Consider the following 22,820-nt stretch of genomic DNA (forward strand, 5'->3'; position numbering starts at 1 on the left):
AGGGAAAGAAAAGACAGTAAGAATTTATCTGTTCAGTTCAGTTCAGTCGCTCAGTCGTGTCCGACTCTGCGACTCCATGAATCGCCGCACGCCAGGCCTCCCTGTCCAACACCATCTCCTGGAGTTCACTCAGACTCATGTCCATCGAGTCTGTGATGCCATCCAGCCATCTCATCCTGGGTCGTCCCCTTCTCCTGCCCCCAATCTCTCCCAGCATCAGAGTCTTTTCTAATGAGTCAACTCTTCGCATGAGGTGTCCAAAGTACTGGAGTTTCAGCTTTAGCATTATTCCTTCCAAAGAAATCCCAGAATTGATCTCCTTCAGAATGGACTGGTTGGATCTCCTTGCCGTCCAAGGGACCCTCAAGAGTCTTCTAAAACACCACAGTTCAAACGCATCAATTCTTCGGCGCTCAGCTTTCTTCACAGTCCAACTCTCACATCCATACATGACCACAGGAAAAACCATAGCTTTGACTAGGCGGACCTTAGTCGGCAAAGTAATGTCTCTGCTTTTGAATATACTATCTAGGTTGATGATAACTTTCCTTCCAAGGAGTAAGCGTCTTTTAATTTCATGGCTGCAATCACCATCTGCAGTGATTTTGGAGCCCCCCCAAAATAAAGTCTGACACTGTTTCTGCTGCTTCCCCATCTATTTCCCATGAAGTGATGGGACCAGATGCCATGATCTTTGTTTTCTGAATGTTGAGCTTTAAGCCAACTTTTTCATTCTCCTCTTTCACTTTCATCAAGAGGCTCTTTAGTTCTTCTTCACTTTCTGCCGTAAGGGTGGTGTCATCTGCATGTCTCAGGTTATTGATATTTCTCCCGGCAATCTTGATTCCAGCTTGTGTTTCTTCCAGCCTAGCGTTTCTCATGATGTACTCTGCATAGAAGTTAAATAAGCAGGGTGACAATATACAGCCTTGATGTACTCCTTTTCCTATCTGGAACCAGTCTGTTGTTCCATGTCCAGTTCGAACTGTTGCTTCCTGGCCTGCATACAGATTTCTCAAGAGGCAGGTCTGGTGGTCTGGTATTCCCATCTCTTTCAGAATTTTCCACAGTTGATTGTGATCCACACAGTCAAAGGCTTTGGCATAGTCAATAAAGCAGAAATAGATGTTTTTCTGGAACTCTCTTGCTTTTTCCATGATCCAGCGGATGTTGGCAATTTGATCTCTGGTTCCTCTGCCTTTTCTAAAACCAGCTTGAACATCAGGGAGTTCACGTTTCACGTATTGCTGAAGCCTGGCTTGGAGAATTTTGAGCATTACTTTACTAGCGTGTGAGATGAGTGCAATTGTGCGGTAGTTTGAGCATTCTTTGGCATTGCCTTTCTTTGGGATTGGAATGAAAACTGACCTTTTCCTGTCCTGTGGCCACTGCTGAGTTTTCCAAACTTGCTGGCCAATTGAGTGCAGCACTTTCACAGCATCATCTTTCAGGATTTGAAACAGCTCAACTGGAATTCCATCACCTCCACTAGCTTTGTTCATTGGGTTAAAATGAAAATAATCAAGTCATTCTCCTTTGCTTCCCCATACCTTGGAGGATTAACCCTTAATTATCCCAGCAAAGGCATATCAGTGTTGATGGAAGAAAAAAAAGAGAGCTTATTTGCCTCTTTTTTTTTTTTTTCTTATAACAACAAAATTTCTTTTGTATGTTTAATTACAGCCTTAGATGAGACATCAAATTGGCTTTTGGTGGGAAGGATTTTTCCCCTCATAAGTAGGTCACTAGAGATATAATTAACACAAATAATAGCTATCATATACAGATTTCTTTTAGTTGAAGTGACCTCTTTTGCATATACTTTCCCACTGTCTATAACAAAGCAGCTACTTGGATTATGTTGTTCAGCTGATTTTATAGCAAAGTGAAAAAGTGCATCTTTCCCATAGAAGAAACATGCTACTAACTCCCACAATTGTCTTACAAAAAAACTGTTCTGTTTTGTTAAGGTGGAAGTTTATGAAAAGAAAAAAAACTGATGAATTATTGATTTTCTTCTCTTAGGCTATATGTTTAAGCAGGAAATTAGTGCTTTAATGCCAGAAGAGGCTATAAAGTCTCTCCCAACCCCAATATGCAAAGTTATACTGAGAGTGACTGTATACTTCATTATCCAAACCAGGGCACTTTTGAGAATGAGAAAGGATATTATTAATAAGTACCTCAGGACAACTGGTATAAACTAGATCTGGTCTTAAACAATCAGAGGATGTGGTCATCCTCAAGCTATTATATATAGAGAATGGATAGACAATAAGGCCCTACTGCAGAGCACAGGGAACTATGTTTGATATTCTGATGGCAAAGAATGTTAAAGAAGAGAGTATACATATATATATATGTATTTGTATAGCTGAATCACTTTGCTGTACAGAAGAAATTAATACGTTATAAACCAACTATATTTATGAAAAAAAAAAAAACATGGTCATCTTGGTTGTTTTAACCCACACTAGAGAAAGGAGTTCAGCCTGTTTTTGCAAATAGATCTGAAATAGATCTCGATGAGTCAGGCTAGAGATTATTATCATTCAGGAATCATTAGTTTGTCCCTTGGAAATTATATATGCGTATATATATGTTACTTTTTTGGATACTAGTAAGACATTGAAAAATTCTTGACCAAATATTTTGGTTTCAGTCATCCTGGAGCTCATGGTTCTGGGTGGACTGAGGCTCAAATGGCTCTTTGGTGGGAGGGAATGAAATGAAGGGGTTGGTCTTCTCCACTGGATTGAAACTCACACCCTAGAATCAGTGCCCAGCCCAAGCACTCAGTATATGCTGAATAAATAATGACTGGAATGACTCTAAGCACTTTCTGAATTGGACTGTGATCTTACTTGAGTCACAGCTGTACACCAGAAAAGAAACTTCTTCAGAGGGTGAAGCCATAATGAAGACCACGTGATGAAAACTCAAGTTTCTGAGTTGGCACAAACTGGTTTGTTGTTTTGGAAATTGAGAGGAGAATTAAAGCAGGAGTAATAGTTCATTTACATTTGAGGAAGGCCCTTAGGAAAGAGTCTAGGGTTTTGTGGCGATTAGATGAGGAATCTAAGTGGTATTAGGGAGTTCTTCAAATATTCACACATTTAGTGAGCACTACTCTAGAGCTTCCCTGGTGGCTCAGATAGTAGTGTCTGCCTGCAATGTGGGAACCTGGGTTCGATGCCTGGATCAGGAAGATCCCCTGGAGAAGGACATGGCAACCCACTGTAGTATTCTTGCCTGGGAAATCCCATGGACAGAGGAGCCTGGTAGGTTATAGTCCTTGGGGTCGCAAAGAGTCGGATACTACTGAGCGACTCCACGTGGTTCCATGGTTCATGGTTCTGTACTCCAGGGCAGGGATTGTCCAAACTGCTGGGTAGAGAAGAGAGTTAGTTCCTAATCTAAAGAAAATTGCAGACTAATAGGAGCATGAATACATGTCATAACAAGACAATAATAATGATATGTAAAGATCTGATAGGAACAGGAAGAAAATGAGGCTTCTACTCAGGAATGCAGGGGGATTCACAGTAAAAGAGATGGTGGTATAGTGTGATGAGCTGGATGAGTTGGCCCAGGAGCCAGCAGGCCTCCTGGGTTAAAGAAAGGAAGTGGAAAAAGAACATGGGCCAAGTTTTATGTGATTGATACAACATTGCAAATATCGTCCTACTGCTTAACCCATGTGTTCTTGAACTGGATCTTTCAAAGGTCAGTTCACATATTTTGATCACAGTGGTGTTGAAAGACACCATGTACCTGTTTGTGTATCTATAGTAGTCTCTCTCTGAAAATACTGTAAAAATTTAACCCCTTTCCCATCTTATCTAAAGAATCACACGCTGTGGCCATAACTTTATCCATAGAGGATGTATTTTAAGACCCCCAGTAGAGACCTGAACCCACACAATATTAACAGTACTGAATTCTACAAATACTGTATTTTTTCCTACATATATGTATCTATGATTAAGTTTATAAATTAGGCCCAATAAGAGATTAACAATGTAACTAATAATAAAATAAAACAATATAATGATATACTATAATGCAAGTTATGCAAATATGGTCTCTCTCTGAAAATATTGTATAAATTAATGCCTTTTCTATATTTGCTAAGGTCTTACACATTGTGGCCATAACTTCTGCAGTTTGAAGTATAGCAGCAAAACTAGCATGGATTTCTTTATTTTTCTTCACAACTTCACGGATAGAAGATTAATTCTTAACATAGATCTTAGCCACCTCAGCATACAATTTTTTTTCCTTTCCTGATTAAGTCGAGAATTTTTACCTTTTTCTTTTAAAGAAAGTACATTATGGCTTCTCTTTGGCATATTTAAGTTGCCAGCATTGTTACTGTTGCATGTTGGGTCTATTATTAAGTAAAATGAGGGTGACTTGATCACGAGCACTGTGATAACTGGACAGTCAATCTGATGAACACATAGCTACTGAGTGACTAATGGATGGGATATGTTGGATAAAGTAACGATTCACATCCCACGCAGGACAGGGCAAGACAATGCAAGGTTTCATCACTGCTCAGAAGGGTGTGCATTTTAAAACTGAAGAAGTATTTATTTCTGGAATTGTGTATTTAGTATTTTCAGACCATGGCTGACCACAGGTAGCTGAAACTGCACAAATTCACACCATGAATAAGTGGGGGGTGGACTACTGTACTTAAATCTGAATAAAACTCATTTCATGTTCTGCCAGGATGGTGAGCAGGACTTCAAGAGAATGATTGTTTAACCATCCAAAGTGGATGATAGTACATTTTACTTTGAAAGACCTGCAGTTTGGGGATTCTCTATGCTTTTATTCTTAACCCGAACCTGCATTTAATTACACTAGTATCTACTTTTGTTTCAGTATAGTTTAATTTATTTTCATCTAAATTTATCTTTGGGGTGGAGGAGGATGGGTAGATGAGTGGGCCAGGTACTCTAGTTACTGATATTTCAGCAAAATGCTTTGGTGTTTGGAAATGAACACCTTGTCTCCTTGCCTGCTCTTATTGAGGCCTGAGGATTTTAAGTCTAGCCTTTCTTCTTGTCAGCTCTCTTTTTAGAGCTTCTTTCTTTCCCTTTAAGTAATTTTTGTCTTTGCTATATTCTTTCTCCAGTTATTTTTTAACATGAGCAAACATCAAGCTTTTCTTAATAGATAATCCATAACTTATGTAGAAACAGGTTTCTGACTTTAAATTCATCTCTGTGTTGACTAGTCTGGGTTTATATGACTTCTCATATCCTTTCAGAGATTGAGAATCTGAAGTCTTATCAGTGCCCTGGTGGTGTTATTTCTTGGTAAACATTTCTGTAAGAAGAGAGGAAATGGCAATTTTCAGGAAGAGCCATGAACTGGAAGATTCTAAAATCATTTATGAAAATGCTTACAGTTTGTCTTTTTAAAAAGAAACGATTTTGAGTCAGAATCATAGACTAGAAAGTGATCTGACTGTCCTTATAAGTGAAATGAGTTGTACTTCTAATAGGATTGCTAATATTTTAGCTATAAGCTGCAAAGATTATTTGAACAGTTTATTCATTTTTAGGGACAAGTAATTGATGTCCTGGGCATTTTCCAAAATAGAGTTTTGCCATTAACAAGCATTTGATTCTCAGGATTCTGTATATTTTATTACTTTTCCAAAATCTTATACAGATGAGCTATTGATACAGAATGAGCAAAATTGTATAACTCTGTAGAAGTGTCAGAATGTTTCACTAGTGACGAAGATCTCTGAATCATGTTGATTACACATAGGAGATGCATGTCAATTAATGACAGCTGTTTCCTGACGTAAAGCAGTTAATGCTAAACTGATATTTCTATTGATTTTTTTTACGAGTACCACATTTATAGCAAATTGTAGAAATTTGGCTGTATAGGTAGATAACTCAAGTTAATTTACAGCAAAAAGTAGCCTTATCTTCTTGCATTTGAACTTTTAAATGCACTTGTGGCAAATATGAGAAGTATATTATTTTTGATACTTCAAATTGGCAAAACAAAAATTCTTTGTGATCGAAAATTGTTAGCATGATCTTTTGGCTTTCCTTCATATAAGAACTACTCAGAAGTCAAGTTTGGACTTGAAAATACCATCTTGATCAAAATGAGGCCCCAAAAGAGAAAGTGGCAGGAAATACTTAGCATTGCTGTTTTTCTTGGTTAGGCAATAAAAATGATTTTGTAGATTAATGAGACAAAAGAACCATAAAATATGAGACAGCATCTTGAATTCTGCTCCACTGTTTTAATTGGCTTTTAAAGGAATCTCAAACTGTGTATTGAGCCTCATCACTTAAGTTCTTTCAGCTTTTCTGTTTCAAAAGCCTTGTGCTTACCTTGTATGTTGAGAGAGCAGCCATGAGCTCTGTCTTCAGTTGTTTCCACTTCTGTGTTGCCTAGGACACTTCCACTTCTTCTTTCATGGTGAAAATAGCCCCGTTTCTCTTTACAGGAGCAGAGCTGGGGAAGGTGACATGATTGTTGTGGTAATAAGGGGTTGGGGAGAAAACAGGCAGGACTGATTTAAATAAGTGAATCTTTATGGCACCTTAAAAATGTTTCCTCTCTGGAAACTGAAAAACAGAGCTCCTGCGGAGATATCTTATTCACGTAGAAATGAGATTGGAACTTGATATGGAAACCCATCAGCAAAACTGAATATGATGTAAAATCTCAAGTATCCCAGCCCCAGGCAGATTACATTAATAGAGGTTCCCCTTAGAGACCTGGAGAAGGGCTTCCCAATCACTCCATGAACTGGGAACATCAGAACCCCTGGAGCTCTGTTTAAAATGCATATTGCCAGGCTCCTGAAAGGGCCAGTCAGAGCTGAACTGAGGAGGGGCCCAAGAATTTGCATTTTTATTGCATATCTCTCCTTCTATTGGATTGCACTTGGTTAAATGTCTTAGGTTGTTTGAACTGCTATAAAATACTACAGACTGGGTAGTTATTGTACATAGAATGTATTTCTTACAGTGTGAAGCTAGAAGTTGGAGATGAGGGTGCCATCAAGGCTGGGTTGTAGACGTCTCCTGGTGGCCTCACGTGGTGGAAGGAGCAAAGGAGTTCTCTGGGCTCTTTTATAATATAAGGGCACTAATGTTGCTCATGAGGGCTCCATTCATGACTTAATTACCTTCAAAGGCCCTCCTAATACCATCTCTTTGGGCATAAGGTTTTCAACATACGAATTTGGAGGGAGGTGGGGCACAAACATTTTGGCCATAGCAGTAGGAGAATCATTTGGAATTTTCCCCAGCATTAGCCAGACTCTCTCATAAAGCAGTATCTTTAGAATAGCAAGTGCCAGGACTATAGCACTCACAGGGGCAGAAATGCCCAGCACATGGCATAGCTGCTGCCCAGGGTCAGTGTAATAGGGTCCAAGCAGAGTGCCCGCAATTCCAGGTGTTCTCCTCTGGACCACCCTCCTTGCTACTGAGAACCACTCCTGCTTAAAGATTCCAAAAGGAATTTTCTTAAACCATGTGCCCCATTACCAGGAAACCCAGTACACAACCTAAGTTGCCCTGTGTGGCTGGCCTCGGGTGCCGAGAGTCCTCATCAGAAAGGGCAAATGGCAGCTCGCCTGCCCCCATGTGAGGATGCTTTGTTACTCAACAGACTTGTCCAATTAGTCCTGAGTTTTCTCTTGGCCACACAAACCCTCTTCCTATTGCTTTCCCAAACCGTGATCATCCTGGTTGTCTTAGTCAATAAATACCCACACACGAGCATTTATTAGGCTCCCACTGTGTGCTCTGTTTTAGGATCCAAAACACCAGAGAACAAGAGAAATAAGTCTCTGTCCCCATAGAGCCAACTGCCAGTCACATCCGAATGGGTTTTGCACTCTCTTTTGCTTGCTGGTCTCATAGATCATTTACACCAATGTCTGGAATTGTGCCCCCATTTCTGTTCTGTTTATGTATCCGTACATCATCTTCTGTAAAACTGAGCTAAAACAGAACGACTTCTCCCAGATGGTTTCAGAAGACATCACAGACTATGGGAGATGGCTGTGTCTATCTGGGAAGCTTTATCAGCACCTCGATTTGACTCTCCAGGAGGCGGTCTTGACTAAAGATTGTAGTTAAACTTGAGAACAATTGGCTGTCTGTTTAGATGTCCTTGGTCTATCACTTGGAAAAGGATTTATTTTGCTTTGGCCGCTGTTCTCTCCTGGCTCCTAAAAAGAAACTTTTTTTTTCCTCCATGATCCTTTCTGAGTGTTATGCTGAAACTTGAACCTCATATTGCTTTCTCAAATCTCAGAAAGAATTTAAAATTTTAGCACTAAGACATTTTTCTGGCTCCCTTTTAGTTACATGAGTTTCAACCCTCAGTTTTTTTGTATGTGGATGAGGTTCCTGGGTAGAATATCAGAAGCCCCTTGAGAGAAAGAGGGGGAAAGCTCCTTTCAAGATTAAGAGTAAAGAGGTACATTTCACATAAAGAGGACAATAATTCATGGGTATCATTTTCCAAAATGAAGTACCCAGATCACTGGGGATAGACCAGATGTTTGTAGCTAGAATCTCACTAAAGTCTTATTATAGTGTATTTAATTTGATTACTCATGGAAAATGATACTGATTTTCACTCAATCATGTTTCCTTACATAACAAATTTATTTAAATAAAAAATTTTTTAATATTATATAATCATACAGATGGTACATGGATATGATGAAAATAACAAGGTAGGTACATAAACAGTGGAGTTTGGGGAAACACTGGGTAAATGAATGCCAGGAACAAGTATCCTGGAGGAAAGCTCTGAGTCCTGCAGAAGGCAAGCCCCTCAACCAAGGATGCAGGAAGCCTGCGGAGGTGAGCTTTCGCTTAAATAGACTAGTTATCCACATGTGCCAACCATGCTGGAGTATTTGTGTGGATTAACGACTTACTGAGCATCTACTCTGAAAAAGGAAATAACTCACATTTAAGGCTAGGGCATGGCTTCCCTGGTGGCTCAGTGGTAGAGAATCCGTCTGCCAATGCAGGAAACATGGGTTTAGTCCCTGCTTCGGGAGGATCCCACCTGCCGCAGAGCAGCTAAGCCTGTGCACCACAACTATTGAGCCAGTGCTCTGGAGCCTGGGAACCCCAACTACTGAAGACCTTATGCACGGCACGTGGGATCTTCCCAGATGCAAGAAGGGAAGCCACTGCAGTGAGAAGCCTACACACGGCAACTATTGCGTAGTCCCATTCACTGCAGTTAGACAAAAGCCCACACAGCAACAAAGCCTCAGCACAGCCAAAAATAAATATATAAAGTTCTCGTTACAAAAGGGACTGGGGGTGGCGGAGGATCTCGGCAGAGCATTACAGTGAGAGACTCAGAAGAGTATGAGAAACCTTAAGTGAGAAGCAGGCTGGTCTCCTGCCCTGAGGTTACCAGACACAAAAGCAGGGAACCCACACAAGCCCTCTGAGGAATCTCTGTTACCAGCCAGACCACCTTACCCAAAAGTTACCTGCTGATTTGATTGCAGATCACATTTGCAATAAAGGATGACAATAAGTAAGAACCTCAAGCTAGCAGGCTCTCAATGATAATAAAAGTTTTGAAGTACTTATAACCCATAGCTGGTTTTTTCCTCCCAAGTATGAAAACAGTGAAAGAAAAGCTTAAGTGGAAGAGAAGAGACATTTCCCTTATTGGTATTTGGAACAGAATCTAGAGATAGAATTGTAATTTTATTCCTTTCCCTGCTCTGTGTTTTATCAGCATTGGGTCCTGGAATGAAAGTCCTTCTGGACTGCTCTCCTCCCCCTTACCCCCTTGTCACATCTGGTTATATCTCGTGGTCACCTGATACCACTGTTTGCCTTCCAACCAGAGGCTTCAGCTTCCCTGTGAATCAAAATGTTGCTCCCTGCTTGAGGTCTCTGGTTCTCCTGCTATCTGCAGAGGCTGTGGTGAAGTGCCCACCAGCATGTCGATTTCATGGAGGAGTCAGCAAGAACATTCTTACAAAGAAATGAGAAACAAAGCAGAGTGGACCTGTGCTACTGGCCCCAGGCACACATTCCAATACGCAATTAGGTGTGACGTCAAAGCTAAGTCACCTGTTCTGCTGCTAAGTCGCTTCAGTCGTGTCTGACTCCGTGCGACCCCATAGATGGCAGCCCACCAGGCTCCCTTCTCCCTGGGATTCTCCAGGCAAGAACACTGGAGTGGGTTGCCATTTCCTTCTCCAGTGCATGAAAGTGAAAAGTGAAAGTGAAGTCACTCAGTTGTGCCCAACTCTTAGCGACCTCATGGACTGCAGCCCACCAGGCTCCTCCGTCCATGGGATTTTCCAGGCAAGAGTACTGGAGTGGGGCGCCATTGCCTTGTCCACCTATTATTTTAATCACCAATAATTTTCATTCTAAAAATCACATCCTTTAGATTTTTCTTTGGTGCAAAATAAAAGAACAGTGTGCTCAATGCTGAGTTCCTGTTTGGAAGTGATGATATAAAACCAAGACCTGTATATATGCTGCCTGCAAGAGACTCACTTCAGATTAGAGCCACATACAAACTGGGAGTGAGGGGATAGAAAGGCATTCCAAGCAAATGGAAATTAAAAGAAAGTCAGTGTGACCATATTTATATCAGACAAAATAGACTTTAAAATAAAGACTGTTACATAATGATCAAGTTGCAGTTCAGTTCAGTCGCTCAGTCACGTCTGACTCTTTGCGACCCCATGAATCGCAGCACGCCAGGCCTCCATGTCCATCACCAGCCTCCGGAGTTCACCCAAACTCGTGTCCATCGAGTTGGTGATGCCATCCAGCCATCTCATCCTCTGTCGTCCCCTTCTCCTCCTGCTCCCAATCAGAGTCTTTTCCAGTGAGTCAACTCTTCGCATCAGGTGGCCAAAGTATTGGAGTTTCAGCTTTAGCATCAGTCCTTCCAAAGAAATCCCAGGGCTGATCTCCTTCAGAATGGACTGATTGGACCTCCTTGCAGTCCAAGGGACTCTCAAGAGTCTTCTCCAAGGGATCAATACAAAAAGAAGATACAACAGTTGTAAATGTATAATACCCAACATAGGAGCACCTCAATATGTGAAGCAAATATTAACAGACATAAAAGGAGAAATTGACAATAACAGTAGTAGGGGACTTTTAACACTCCACTTACATCAGTGGACAGGTCATCCAGACAGAAACTCAGTTCAGGTCCTTAGCTTGAGTTAACTGGTGCCTGTGGTCCTCGTCATAGCTGTCATTGCAGAGAATGACTTACCTCTCCCACCTCAGCCCCTAGCTGCTGTTGGGGCCATCTCATTTCGAGCAGAACTCTGAAGGATTAAAGATAAAGTCCCAAGTGTTGGAATATCTGAACCAGGTGAAGACAGTACTCAAGCTGATAGGAGGGTGTAACTTGGCCATTTATTTTGGGAAACACTCAGGGTAAAACTAGCACGTGGTGCTATCATGGGAAGCCCATGCATCAACAGGGACCTAGAAGTAGGCCCAAGACTCAACAATCACTTCCAAGCGGAGTCACCTTGGACAGACTTTTACCTCGGACAGAGATTAAATAAACTAATCTTTTTGATCAGTTTCCCTTCTGGAAAAAGAAGATACTAACTGGGTTATGGAACAACAGACTCCTTTTCCAAATAGGAAAAGGAGTACGTCAAGGCTGTATATTGTCACCCTGCTTATTTAACTTCTATGCAGAGTACATCATGAGAAACCCTGGGCCGGAGGAAGCACAAGCTGGAATCAAAATTGCCGGGAGAAATATCAATAACCTCAGATATGCAGATGACACCACCCTTATGGCAGAAAGTGAAGAAGAACTAAAGGGCCTCTTGATGAAAGTGAAAGAGGAGAGTGAAAAAGTTGGCTTAAAGCTCAACATTCAGAAAACTAAGATCATGGCATCTGGTCCCATCACTTCATGGCAAATAGATGGGGAAACAGTGGCTGACTTTATTTTTCTGGGCTCCAAAATCACTGCAGATGCTGACTGCAGCCATGATTTAAAAGACGCTTACTCCTTGGAAGGAAGGTTATAACCAACATAGACAGCATATTAAGAAGCAGAGACATTACTTTGCCAACAAAGTTCCATCTAGTCAAGGCTATGGTTTTTCCCGTGGTCATGTATGGATGTGAGAGTTGGACTGTGAAGAGAGCTGAGTGCTGAAGAATTGATGCTTTTGAACTGTGGTGTTGGAGAAGACTCTTGAGAGTTCCTTGGACTGCAAGGATATCCAACCAGTCCATCCTAAAGGAGATCAGTCCTGAGTGTTCATTGAAAGGACTGATGTTGAAGCTGAAACGCCAATACTTTGGCCACCTGATGTGAAGAGCTGACTCATTGGAAAAGACCCTGATGCTGGGAGGGATTGGGGGCAGGAGGAGAAGGGGATGACAGAGGATGAGATGGTTGGATGGCATCACCGACTCAATGGACATGGGTCTGGGTGGACTCCAGGAATTGGTGATGGACAGGGAGGCCTGGCATGCTGTGGTTCATGGTGTCGCAAAGAGTTGGATATGACTGAGCAATTGAACTGAACTGAATTGGGTTGTGTTGAGGCTTAAAAGAGAGTAAGAGGATCCCTTCGTCTATACCCCCAGCCCCACAACTCCTCACCCAACCCCCTACACAGCCCATGGAATCTCTTTGCTCTGTGACCTCAGTCCCAGGTGATATGTCTTTCAATGTCTCCTCTTTGCCTTTAACCTATCCCTTTTTGCCCCTTGTTTATTTTTTAATTGTTCAAATAACCACAATGTAGAATTGAAGACTATTTTAAAATATTGGTATTGATCAAATAAATTTATATTATCTTTTGATTAATCTTTAAAATCATTTTTAACCTCTTCTTTTCAAAATGTTCTGTGTCCAAAAGCAAGATCAATGACTTTTTACAAAATGTTTCTGCTTTGGGGGCTGGTGACAGGTTTGGCTTTAACCTCTCATAAGTGAATGGCCTTTATAACTTAAGTTTCTCTACCTTGGTGTAGAACTTTGGGGTGAGTCGAGTGATTTTTCTGACTTAAGAGTGCCCAAATCACAGCTTGCTATGTGAGAGTTACATAACTTCTCTGTTCATGTCAGCTTTGTGGTGTGTAGAACATGGAAGTATTAATCTTTGCTTGGGTAAAGTAGCACTGGACCTGAGGTCAACCTTGCCAGGTGGAGTAGAAGCAAGCATGGCAGCGTCATAGATGGGGGAGATGCAGGGACCCCAAGATTCTGCAAAAGTGGAATCCTAATCTGATCTAGGACTTTCGACCAAGCTCTGACAGTGCAGGGTCTTCCCTCAGGTCCTCAGTTATCATATGGGGCCTTGACAACCAAAAGTCATCATGAAACTGGTCTCATCACAATTGTACTTAGTTCGTATCTCAACTTCCTGCAGTTGTCCATAATATAAGAACTGTGGAGGACTTCTCATGTTTGTTCTATCCATTTAACCATATTTTAAGAGCTGACTATATAGCGGGGACAATGATTGTTGTACCCAAATGAGTGACTCCCAAGCCCTGCCCTTCCTGGACTAAGGGTGTAATAAGAGACCTATCTGCAAACAAGCAGTCAGGGGATGTGCCCCGCTGGGGTGTCCACAGGCACTTTGAGAGTTTATATAGGGCAGGACTAACTCTTGAGGGGATGAAGTAGAAGACAGTTCCTTCAGAGGGATGGGAAGATCCCCTGAAGAAGGGAAGAGCTACTCACTCCAGTATTCTGGCCTGGAGAATTCCACGGACTGTATAGTCCATGGGGTTGCAAAGAGTCAAACCCAACTGAGCGACTTTCACTTTCCCAGGCTGAGGCATTGACAGTCTGGTTTCTAGCTACAGCTCTGAATTTGCATCAGCTTTGCCCTGTTGGGTGACTCACAGCCAGTTCCTCATCTCTGATGTCAGAAGACAGTACCCACCTTTGCCACCTCTGGAAGTGGAAGTGAAGCAACAAGCATTTTGCTTCACAGTTTGTTAAGACTGCTCTAGAGGACACACACCTGTCAGGAGGCTCTTCCTTGGGCGCCAGCAGCAGCATGTGCCTGAGGACAGTGGCTCTGCCTGGGCTTAAGGTTCAGTGTGTGGCTGTGAACTTTACATTTGTCCTCATTAGACCAGCATGACTAAGTCTATGACCCTGACATTCTTTTCTGACAGTAAGCTTTGTCCTTAGAGTCTGATTGGGTAAATCCCCTCTCTCTCTTGCTGATCCTGTGCACTTGCAGGGGTTACTAAACAGAATGAGCCCCAGGTTTCTCATCTGTATAGTAGAGATGATGATAATAATTCATACATTGCAGGATGGTTGGTTGTGAAGATCAAAGGACAGAGTGTGTGCAAAGAACCGGGCACATCGTGACTCTAATATTCACCGTTGTGGGGACTAGGGGAGTAACCAGAGAGGGTCACAGAGGATCAGGATAAGGCTCCTGCTTGGCCGCTTTCATAGTTGTTCTTGCCATGGTTGATGTCACTGCTACCCACATAGCACCCTGGGTGGTTGAGAAAGGATGAGCCATCTATTTTCCTGTTTGTAGATAGTGCAGGTGGCCAAGACCGTGTGAATTCCTTATCACTATCATGTATTCAAAATACTAGAATATAATTCCAGCTTTCAAAAAGAAGGAAATGCTATCTCAAATATGAACTTTGAGAGTGTTGTGTTATACGTGGTGCGTGTTCAGTCATGTCCAACTCTTTGCGACCCCATGGACTGTAGACTGCCTGGCTCCTCTGTCCATGGGATTTTCCAGGCGAGAATATTGTAGTGGGTTGCCATTACTTGCATCTCCTGCTTTGGAGGCAGATTTTTTACTGCTGAGCCGTCAGGGAAGTCCCGTTGAGGGTATTCTAAGTGAAATAAGCCAGTCACCAAAAGACAAATGCTGTGTGATCCATCCCACTTATATGAGGTACCCAGAGTAGTTAAACTCCTAGACACAGAAAGTAATGAGGTGGCTGCCACGGGCTAGGGGAAGGAGGAAGGGGGGAGGGGACTTGTTTAATGGGTATGAGTTTCAGTTCTGCAGGATGAAATGAGTTCTGGAGATTGGTTACATAATAGTGTGAATATGCTTAACACTTCCAAACTGCATACCTACAAATAGTGAAGATAGTAAATTTTGTTATGTGTATTTTACAATAATCTTATAAAAGCTTATTGAGCATGTGCCAAGTGTACAGCATTATTCCTGGCCCAAGGGGAAAGTGAAACTTGCTCAGTCGTGTCCTGGCCCAAGGGGAAACAATGTGATAAAAACAAACATGGCCCCTATCTCCCCATATGAAACTTACAGGCTAGCAGGGGAGACATGTCAAAGGAAGAATGACATTAATGGGCAGAAGTGCAGCTGGAACAGGTGCTCCAGGGAGAAGTTCATGGTCCTTTGAGAGCCTAGAGTACAGGGACTTGACCGCAACGGGAAAGTCAGACCAAGAGCAAAGATGAGCAAGATGAAGGAAGACCATCCTCCGTTCAGTTCAGTCCAGTCCAGTCGCTCAGTCGTGTCCGACTCTTTGCGACCCCATGAATCGCAGCACGCCAGGCCTCCCTGTCCATCACCAACTCCCGGAGTTCATTCAAACTCATGTCCATCGAGTCGGTGATGCCATCCAGCCATCTCATCCTCTGTCGTCCCCTTCTCCTCCTGCCCCCAATCCCTCCCAGCATCAAAGTCTTTTCCAATGAGTCAACTCTTCACATCAGGTGGCCAAAGTACTGGAGTTTCAGCTTCACCATCAGTCCTTCCAATGAACACCCAGGACTGATCTCCTTTAGGATGGACTGGTTGGATCTCCTTGCAGTCCAAGGGACTCTGAAGAGTCCTCTCCAACACCACAGTTCAAAAGCATCAATTCTTCAGCGTTCAGCTTTCTTCACAGTCCAACTCTCACATCCACACATGACCACTGGAAAAACCATAGCCTTGACTAGACAGAAGGAATCTGCAAAGCATGAACCAAAGCTACCTCAAGGAGGCCAGTGTGGCTGGTGCACAGAGGGTGGGGAAAATGTGTTGGGAACAGAGGCTGGTGAACACGGAGGGCCAGACCCCACAGCCTCACTGGCCACAGTAAGGAGTTTGGTCTTTCTTCCTGAGCCACAGGAACCCCACTGAGGGTCTTGAGCTGAGGATGGAGAGACAGAAAAGCAGGTTTGTGCTTTGAAAATATCAGTCCGAAAGAAAAAAGATTTTTTTCCCTTACAAGGAAAAAAGATCTTATCAAATACTCAGTTGTCTCAGTCATCCACATGGAAATATTGAACGAATCCCCTAGATATTTCTCCAGGGCCTGATATTTAGAAGACCCTGACAAGAATACAGATGAAGACCCACATCCCAAAAGTCTAAATAGTTATAGGCTGTAATCAAGCTAAGGAATCATTATTAATATATTGAATCCTCTTACTATGACAGACATATTTTTATAACTCAAATGTCAAAAAAAATACAAACAACTATGGTTTTTAATATGACTAACAGTCAACAAAGTATCAAAGATAATTGAATTTAACTGTAACTACACTGTCTGGATATTCTGTTGGGTCAATGAAATGTGAATGAGTAATAAAATATTTTATAGTCAGTCATTTTCTATTTTATAATTTTTGGCTTTTATAGTAAAATCATTAATTGTATTATTTTAATTAAGATTTTCATATGACTCATGTTATTTTACTAGAAATGCTGAATTAAATAACTTTTTGTAACAGGTATATTGAATATATTTTGTATATATTACAATTCATCTATTTGAAATATCCAACTTTTCTTGAGTCATTTTAGTTCTCAGATCATTTTTCATTAATTCCAGTTTGAAGAAACTTTGTCCTAGTGAGGTCATATCAACCTGAATTGTTAAAAAATACCTTCTTTAAAGCAATACTTGAATTTGAAAATGAACCATAAATACATTATGTTCCAAAAATGGTGATAAGGTCTCACAGATAAATTATCACAAAAACTATTAGAAAGTATTTTAGTTCCATCACTCAAGTCTATCACTTACATTGCAACTTTTTCTGTCTGTCCAAGCAATATCTCAGTCTAATATTAATGTAAAGCCCCAGCATCATGTTTCATATAGGTTGTCTGGGCATCTATACATATTTAATGGCGATAGGAATGGTTTGATGTTGTAAAATGCTCCTTGGTTGCCATGTACAAGTGTCATGAGTTTGGAGGGCCTCCTGAACAGCAAATTGGAATATGAGGAGGGGGAGGAATATAGACATTTGGTACAACTGGGGAAGATGCTTTATTGTACAAGGATCCATTGTACTCATGTGTGTGAAAGAAAGGAATTGGCAAGTCAGCCTTTTCTCCTGTCCAGGTATTTCTGCTCCTCAGACCCTCCCTGCCCTCTGAAGCAGCACCCCAGCCCTGCCATGGCTGGGATTAGCAGTAGGAAAACCCTTAAATGTTTAGGGCTTTCAGGCACAGTGGCCAGTTGTTTCAAGGTCTTAGGGCGAGGGTTGTGGGGGAGCAATTCCCTGGGACCTAAACAGTGTTAGTCACAAGAGCTGATGCTTAAGGTTACTCCAAGTGACATGGACACTTATGTGTCCTTACTAAACTGTGTGTGTGTGATATTTGTGGCCCTCTAAAGCACAGGCCCTGGGGTTTAGGATGGCCCTACCATGCAGCATTAACTGCGTAAGTATTCAGCAGTCCCTTTCCAGGTCCCCATGTCCGTTTACTAATCCTGATATTGACCAACACTGCCACACAGTCCTCTTTTCTCACTCCATTCCTTGTAAAGACTGCTGACTGCATTTTTTCACTTGATTTGTCTTATTAGGAACTGGTGAAAGTGGCAAAAGCACCTTTATCAAGCAGATGAGAATCATCCATGGGTCTGGCTACAGCGACGAAGACAGAAAGGGGTTCACGAAGCTGGTTTACCAAAACATATTCACTGCCGTGCAAGCCCTGATCAGGGCCATGGACACCCTGAAGATACAGTACGTGTGTGAGCAGAATAAGGTAACGAGCTTGAGAGGGTGGAAGCCGTTTGTGAATGCCACGCTCTCCTCCTCTGGTTAGTCCCTGTCTCTGAACTGAAAGATTTACCAAGTGCTTGCATCAGAGGCCAGAAGAAGCTCTTGAGCTCAGACTCTGGGGTAGAGCGCCTCCAGAGGAGTGTGATGAATTTAGGCGCAGTGTTGTGGTCCTATTTCTGCAGAAGCGCTGGCACAGTGGTGGTGTGGCGCTGCCTGGTGTGCAGTCATTTCAGTGCCTTTTTCTTGGGGTGCTGAGAAAAGGAAGACATATATTTACATTTCCTCTTTCAGCTGGTTACTTTCTTTCTTTGAGCAATGGTGGTCTTGGGTTTACAATGGACAACTTTTTAAGAATTCCTAGTCTTAGGAGATATTTTCATAAATGTCCTGCAGACTACTCAGAGAAGTCAGTGGGTTTTGTTTGTTTCTTTTGGAAGCTAGCCCTTCTTAGGAGCTAACTGATAATTTAGGAAGAGTAATGCTTGTGTCTCGACTAGCAAGGGACTCTCCCAAAGTAATGGTATCTAGTTGCCATTTGCTTTCCTCTCTCTGTGGGTTATTTAAAATCCGTATCTGTTTGAGACTATAGGAGAATAATGAGACAGGAAGGTGGGAGAAGGCGACAGTATTTTCTAGGGTGTATAGGAATATAAATCCATGGGAAAATACTATGAGCTCATTAAGAATCTAGACGACAGAATTTCTTTAAAATAACTCATACCAAGTTATAACGCGACATGATGATAAAGAGAAAAATTCCAAGATGAGTCCCTTGTGAATTGATTAGAAGAATTTAGCTGCTCAAAAGCTGGAATAGTGGCTTAAATATGGACCTCAGGAACTGCTTTATCATGAGCTTGTGGCATTTGTTTTTATGTGTATTATACAGAGTTTCAAAGCCGTATGTCTAATTTTTTAATCACTCAGTGACTGCATTACACAGGAAAACTCCACATGCACCAAATTTTAGACATACCTTTATAGTGTGACTACAGCTTTGTGTCTTTACTCCCATTTCCTTGCAGTCTTGAGGAAAGGAAGGAATGTATAATATCTCACCCACAGCTTCAGCCTTCAACAGCGTTATGCTGAAAAGTGTGTGTATATGCATATATGACAGGCGGGGGTGGTGGTAATGGTGGAAATTAACCTTTAGAATATCTGGTGCCAAGTAATATGAGAGGTGTGTCATGAACCAGTGGGAAATTCTACAAGTAACTACGATTCCTTTACAAGTTGGCTTTGAGTATGTGCATTATATCTTTTTGGGTTTTTTTAATAAGCATATTTTAATTTTTTGAATTTTCATTATATCTATTTGAATGTGTACAATTAAAAAAAAATCACCCTGTACAAGCTATTTTAAAAATTAGGTCATCTGTGGAAATTTAAGATTATTTCCGAGAAAAGATAGGTCAGGAACATCCTTGTGATGTTAGTTAATCTACTTTCCTCTTTGGTAAAAAGGTGTTTTGTTTCCCAGTCATAGTGGGGTGACTGGGAAAAGCTTGGAATTTAGGAATGGGTTTGTAAACAGGCCTGTTGGGAAGAGAAGACTCAAGTGTGAGTCAGTTCTGCTTACACTGGCAACATGTGTTTGTAAAAACCCAATCAGATTTAGGAATCAAGGTCTCTGGATTTTTGTTTTGTTTTCCCTCAAGGTCTTCTAGAGGTACTCTGAGTTTTTGTCTCAAACAGAAAGGTTTTACAGGGCTTGACATTCCACCAGTTTCTTCTGTTCTCTTGATCTGAATTCTTTTCCATAAGGCCATGTCCCCTTGCCCGCTCATCTGCATTAGTTTCCTCCAGCTGCCATCACAAAGCACCTCAAACTGGGTGGCTTGAGACAGATTTCTTCCTTCCGAGTTCTGGAGGCTCGAAGTCTGAAAGCAAGGACCTGGTTCCGGCTGGAGTCTCTGCTCTGTGCGTCTTGCCTGGCTTGTGGGGTTGCTGGTAGTCCGCAGTGTCCTGTGGCTTGTGGATGCCTCCATTCGGTCCCTGACTCTGTCTTCACGTAGAGTTCTCCCCCTGTATCTCTGTGCTCACAGGGCATTCCCCACTGTGTGTTCATTTCTCCCTCTTCCCATAAGGATAGCAGTCATTGGATTAGAGCCCATCCTAATTCAGTGTGACCTCATCATAGCTTGATATATCTACATAGACTCTATTTCTCAATAAAGTTACTTTCTGAGATTTGGGGTTTGCATGGATTTCAAGGCAACACTATTCAACCCAGTATGGTCCGACCTCTGCCTGCTCCCATGAATGTCATGTCCGTTAGCAAAATACTTTCACTCCATTCTAATATCCCCTAAAGATTTAACCCTAAAAAGAGCATCAACTCTAAGCCTCAAATCTGATGTAATATCAATTCAGAAGGCCTCCAGTCTCATCATTTAAATCCTCTATATCAGGTATGGTGAGACTCTGGAAGTGGTCCATCCTAGAGCAGAATTCTCCTTCAAACACACCTGTGAAACTAGGAAGTGAATTAATCGTACCTTTGTCCCCTCCTCATTTGCTGTCTCTGGCTCCATTCTCAATGCCTTCTTTCTACTTCAAGTACCTGCATTCGTGCTTCATCAACTTCCTCTTATCTCTCAAACATATGCCAGGGGTGAACCACATATTGAAATGGCTTAAAGAGATGCTTCCCTGGTGGCTCAGATGGTAAAGAATCCACCTGCAGTGCAGGAGACCTGTGTTTGATTCCTGGGTCGGGAAGATTCGCTGGAGAAGGGGATGGCTATCCACTCCAAACTGTTGCCTGGGGAATCCCATGGACAGAGGAGCCTGGCAGGCTACACAGTCCGTGAGGTCGCAAAGAGTTAGACATGACTGAGCAACCAACAAGGAGAGGCAAATGTTGAGAAGAAGAAAATCACTGGATCGGTCCTACAGATTTGGGCTCTGTTCATAGCTCCCTTGTAGGTCTCAGATGGGAGTCTATAAACTTTTTCTATAAAGGGCCAGAGAGGAAATATTTTCAGCTTTGAAGGCTGCACAGTCTCTGCTACAACTGTTCAACTCTGTGGTTGTACAAAATCAGGCATGAGTGATGCATAAAAATGAGTGAGGCTTGCTTATAAACTCTGTTTACAAAATGTGAAAACTATTCTTAACTCATGGGCCAAACAAAAACAGGCCAGGAGTGGATGGAGTCCACGGACTGGAGTTGCTGACTCAGTCCTAGGGGAACCTGTGGGACCTCTTCCACGTGGAAATTTTGATCAATGTCTTCTCTATTATTTTCTGAATGATTTCCTCTGTGGGCTAGTCCTGATCACAAATGTGAAACTATAACCAGTTACCCTTCTTAGGTCATAAAATGATCAAATGATTAATGCTCCAGGGGTTTAAGTAATTACTTGAAAGTGAACGAAAGTGAAAGTGAAGTCACTCAGTGTGTCCCACTCTTTGCAACCCCGTGGACTGTAGCCTACCAGGCTCCTCCCTCCACGGGATTCTCCAGGCAAGAGTACTGGAGTGGGTTGCCATTTCCTTCTCCAGGGGATCTTCCCGACCCAGGGATCAAACCCAGGTCTCCTGCATTGCAGGCAGACACTTTAACCTCTGAGCCACCAGGGAAGCCCAATTACTTAAGAAACATGATCTATTTTCTTTACAAAGTATTGCTTCATTTAAAACAATTGACTAGTTGAGATGACGATGAACAGAACTAATTAGCTTTTCTTTTCAGTCCTCTTCTTGTTGCTGAATATTTATTTCTATTTGATTTTTTCACAGCTAGAAACACTTTCTTAAAAATATGTAGAGGAGGATTAAGAGCACTTTTAGAGGGTTTTATTTTAAATGTTAGCAGGATTATGTCTCAGCTAGTTTGTTGAAAATCTTTTGCTTGTTACTTGACAGGCTGCTTTTGAGAGGAAATTTATCAGAAATTCAGTGTCTCATTTGGTTTTTAACCAATATGTTTACTCAATTTAGATTTAGCCTTGAAGATTGTTTTCTTATACATTGCCTGCCTTTTTTTTCTAAAGAAATGATTCATATGTATTTGCTCACTCTGTTGATAAGCCTTAATTTTTATGAATGTCTCTCAAGAGTGTCATGAGCACATATTAGAATTTATGACTTCTTGAATAAATATTACAGAGGTGTTTACTCAGTGTCAGGACTCCTAACATTGAATTAGCTTATATCTTATGTTACCTGGTGATGATTTCATAGAAAAGCTTTTTTTTTTTAACTCTTTGTAGTGTCTCCAATTTGAGAAATTCTTACTTTAGGCCTGTAATATGGTGAAGGAAATCTTATCTCCTTTTAAGGTTCTGCAGAATCTGCTTGGATGATTTAGATAAGAATTTCCCAAGGGCAAAGGACAGCCCTGCCTGACTTTTCAAAAATGCTTGGTTTTAAGAACAAGGGCTACAGATTCTTTTGGTAGCTGACCCCAGCTTCTTCCCTGCCCTCCCACTTATAGGAGCTCTTCACCACACTAGGGTCACATCATATGCGCCTGTAACTTGTTGTTATTCAGTCGGTAAGTCATGTCTGACTCTTTGCAACCCCATGGGCAACACACCAGCCTTCCCTGTCCTTCACCATCTCCTGGAGTTTGCTCAAACTCATGTCCATTGACTCAGTGATATCATTCAACCATCTCATCCTCTGTTGCCCCCTTCTTCTGCCTTCAATCTTTCCTGGCATCAGGATATTTACACACATTTAACTGCAAGGGCTCATCATAAAAACAAAAATAGCATCTTTAAAAAGGAGAGTTAATAACTGAACAGTAAGAGGAGTATTTTGCCTGCCATTTGCCT

General features: G+C 41.8%; 1 protein-coding gene across 4 annotated transcripts in view; it reads left to right on the forward strand.

The window, feature by feature from the left end:
• Positions 1–22,820, forward strand: part of GNA14 (G protein subunit alpha 14) — a 198,187-nt gene that overhangs the window by 98,701 nt on the left and 76,666 nt on the right. For all 4 annotated transcript variants that reach the window (XM_004004298.6, XM_060409319.1, XM_042243323.2 and 1 more), the window contains exon 2: positions 17,832–18,016. In XM_004004298.6, the coding sequence (XP_004004347.1) occupies positions 17,832–18,016 (185 nt within the window). The remainder of the gene's footprint in view (positions 1–17,831; positions 18,017–22,820) is intronic.

Source organism: Ovis aries, chromosome 2, assembly GCF_016772045.2.
Source record: "Ovis aries strain OAR_USU_Benz2616 breed Rambouillet chromosome 2, ARS-UI_Ramb_v3.0, whole genome shotgun sequence".
Taxonomy (NCBI): domain Eukaryota; kingdom Metazoa; phylum Chordata; class Mammalia; order Artiodactyla; family Bovidae; genus Ovis; species Ovis aries.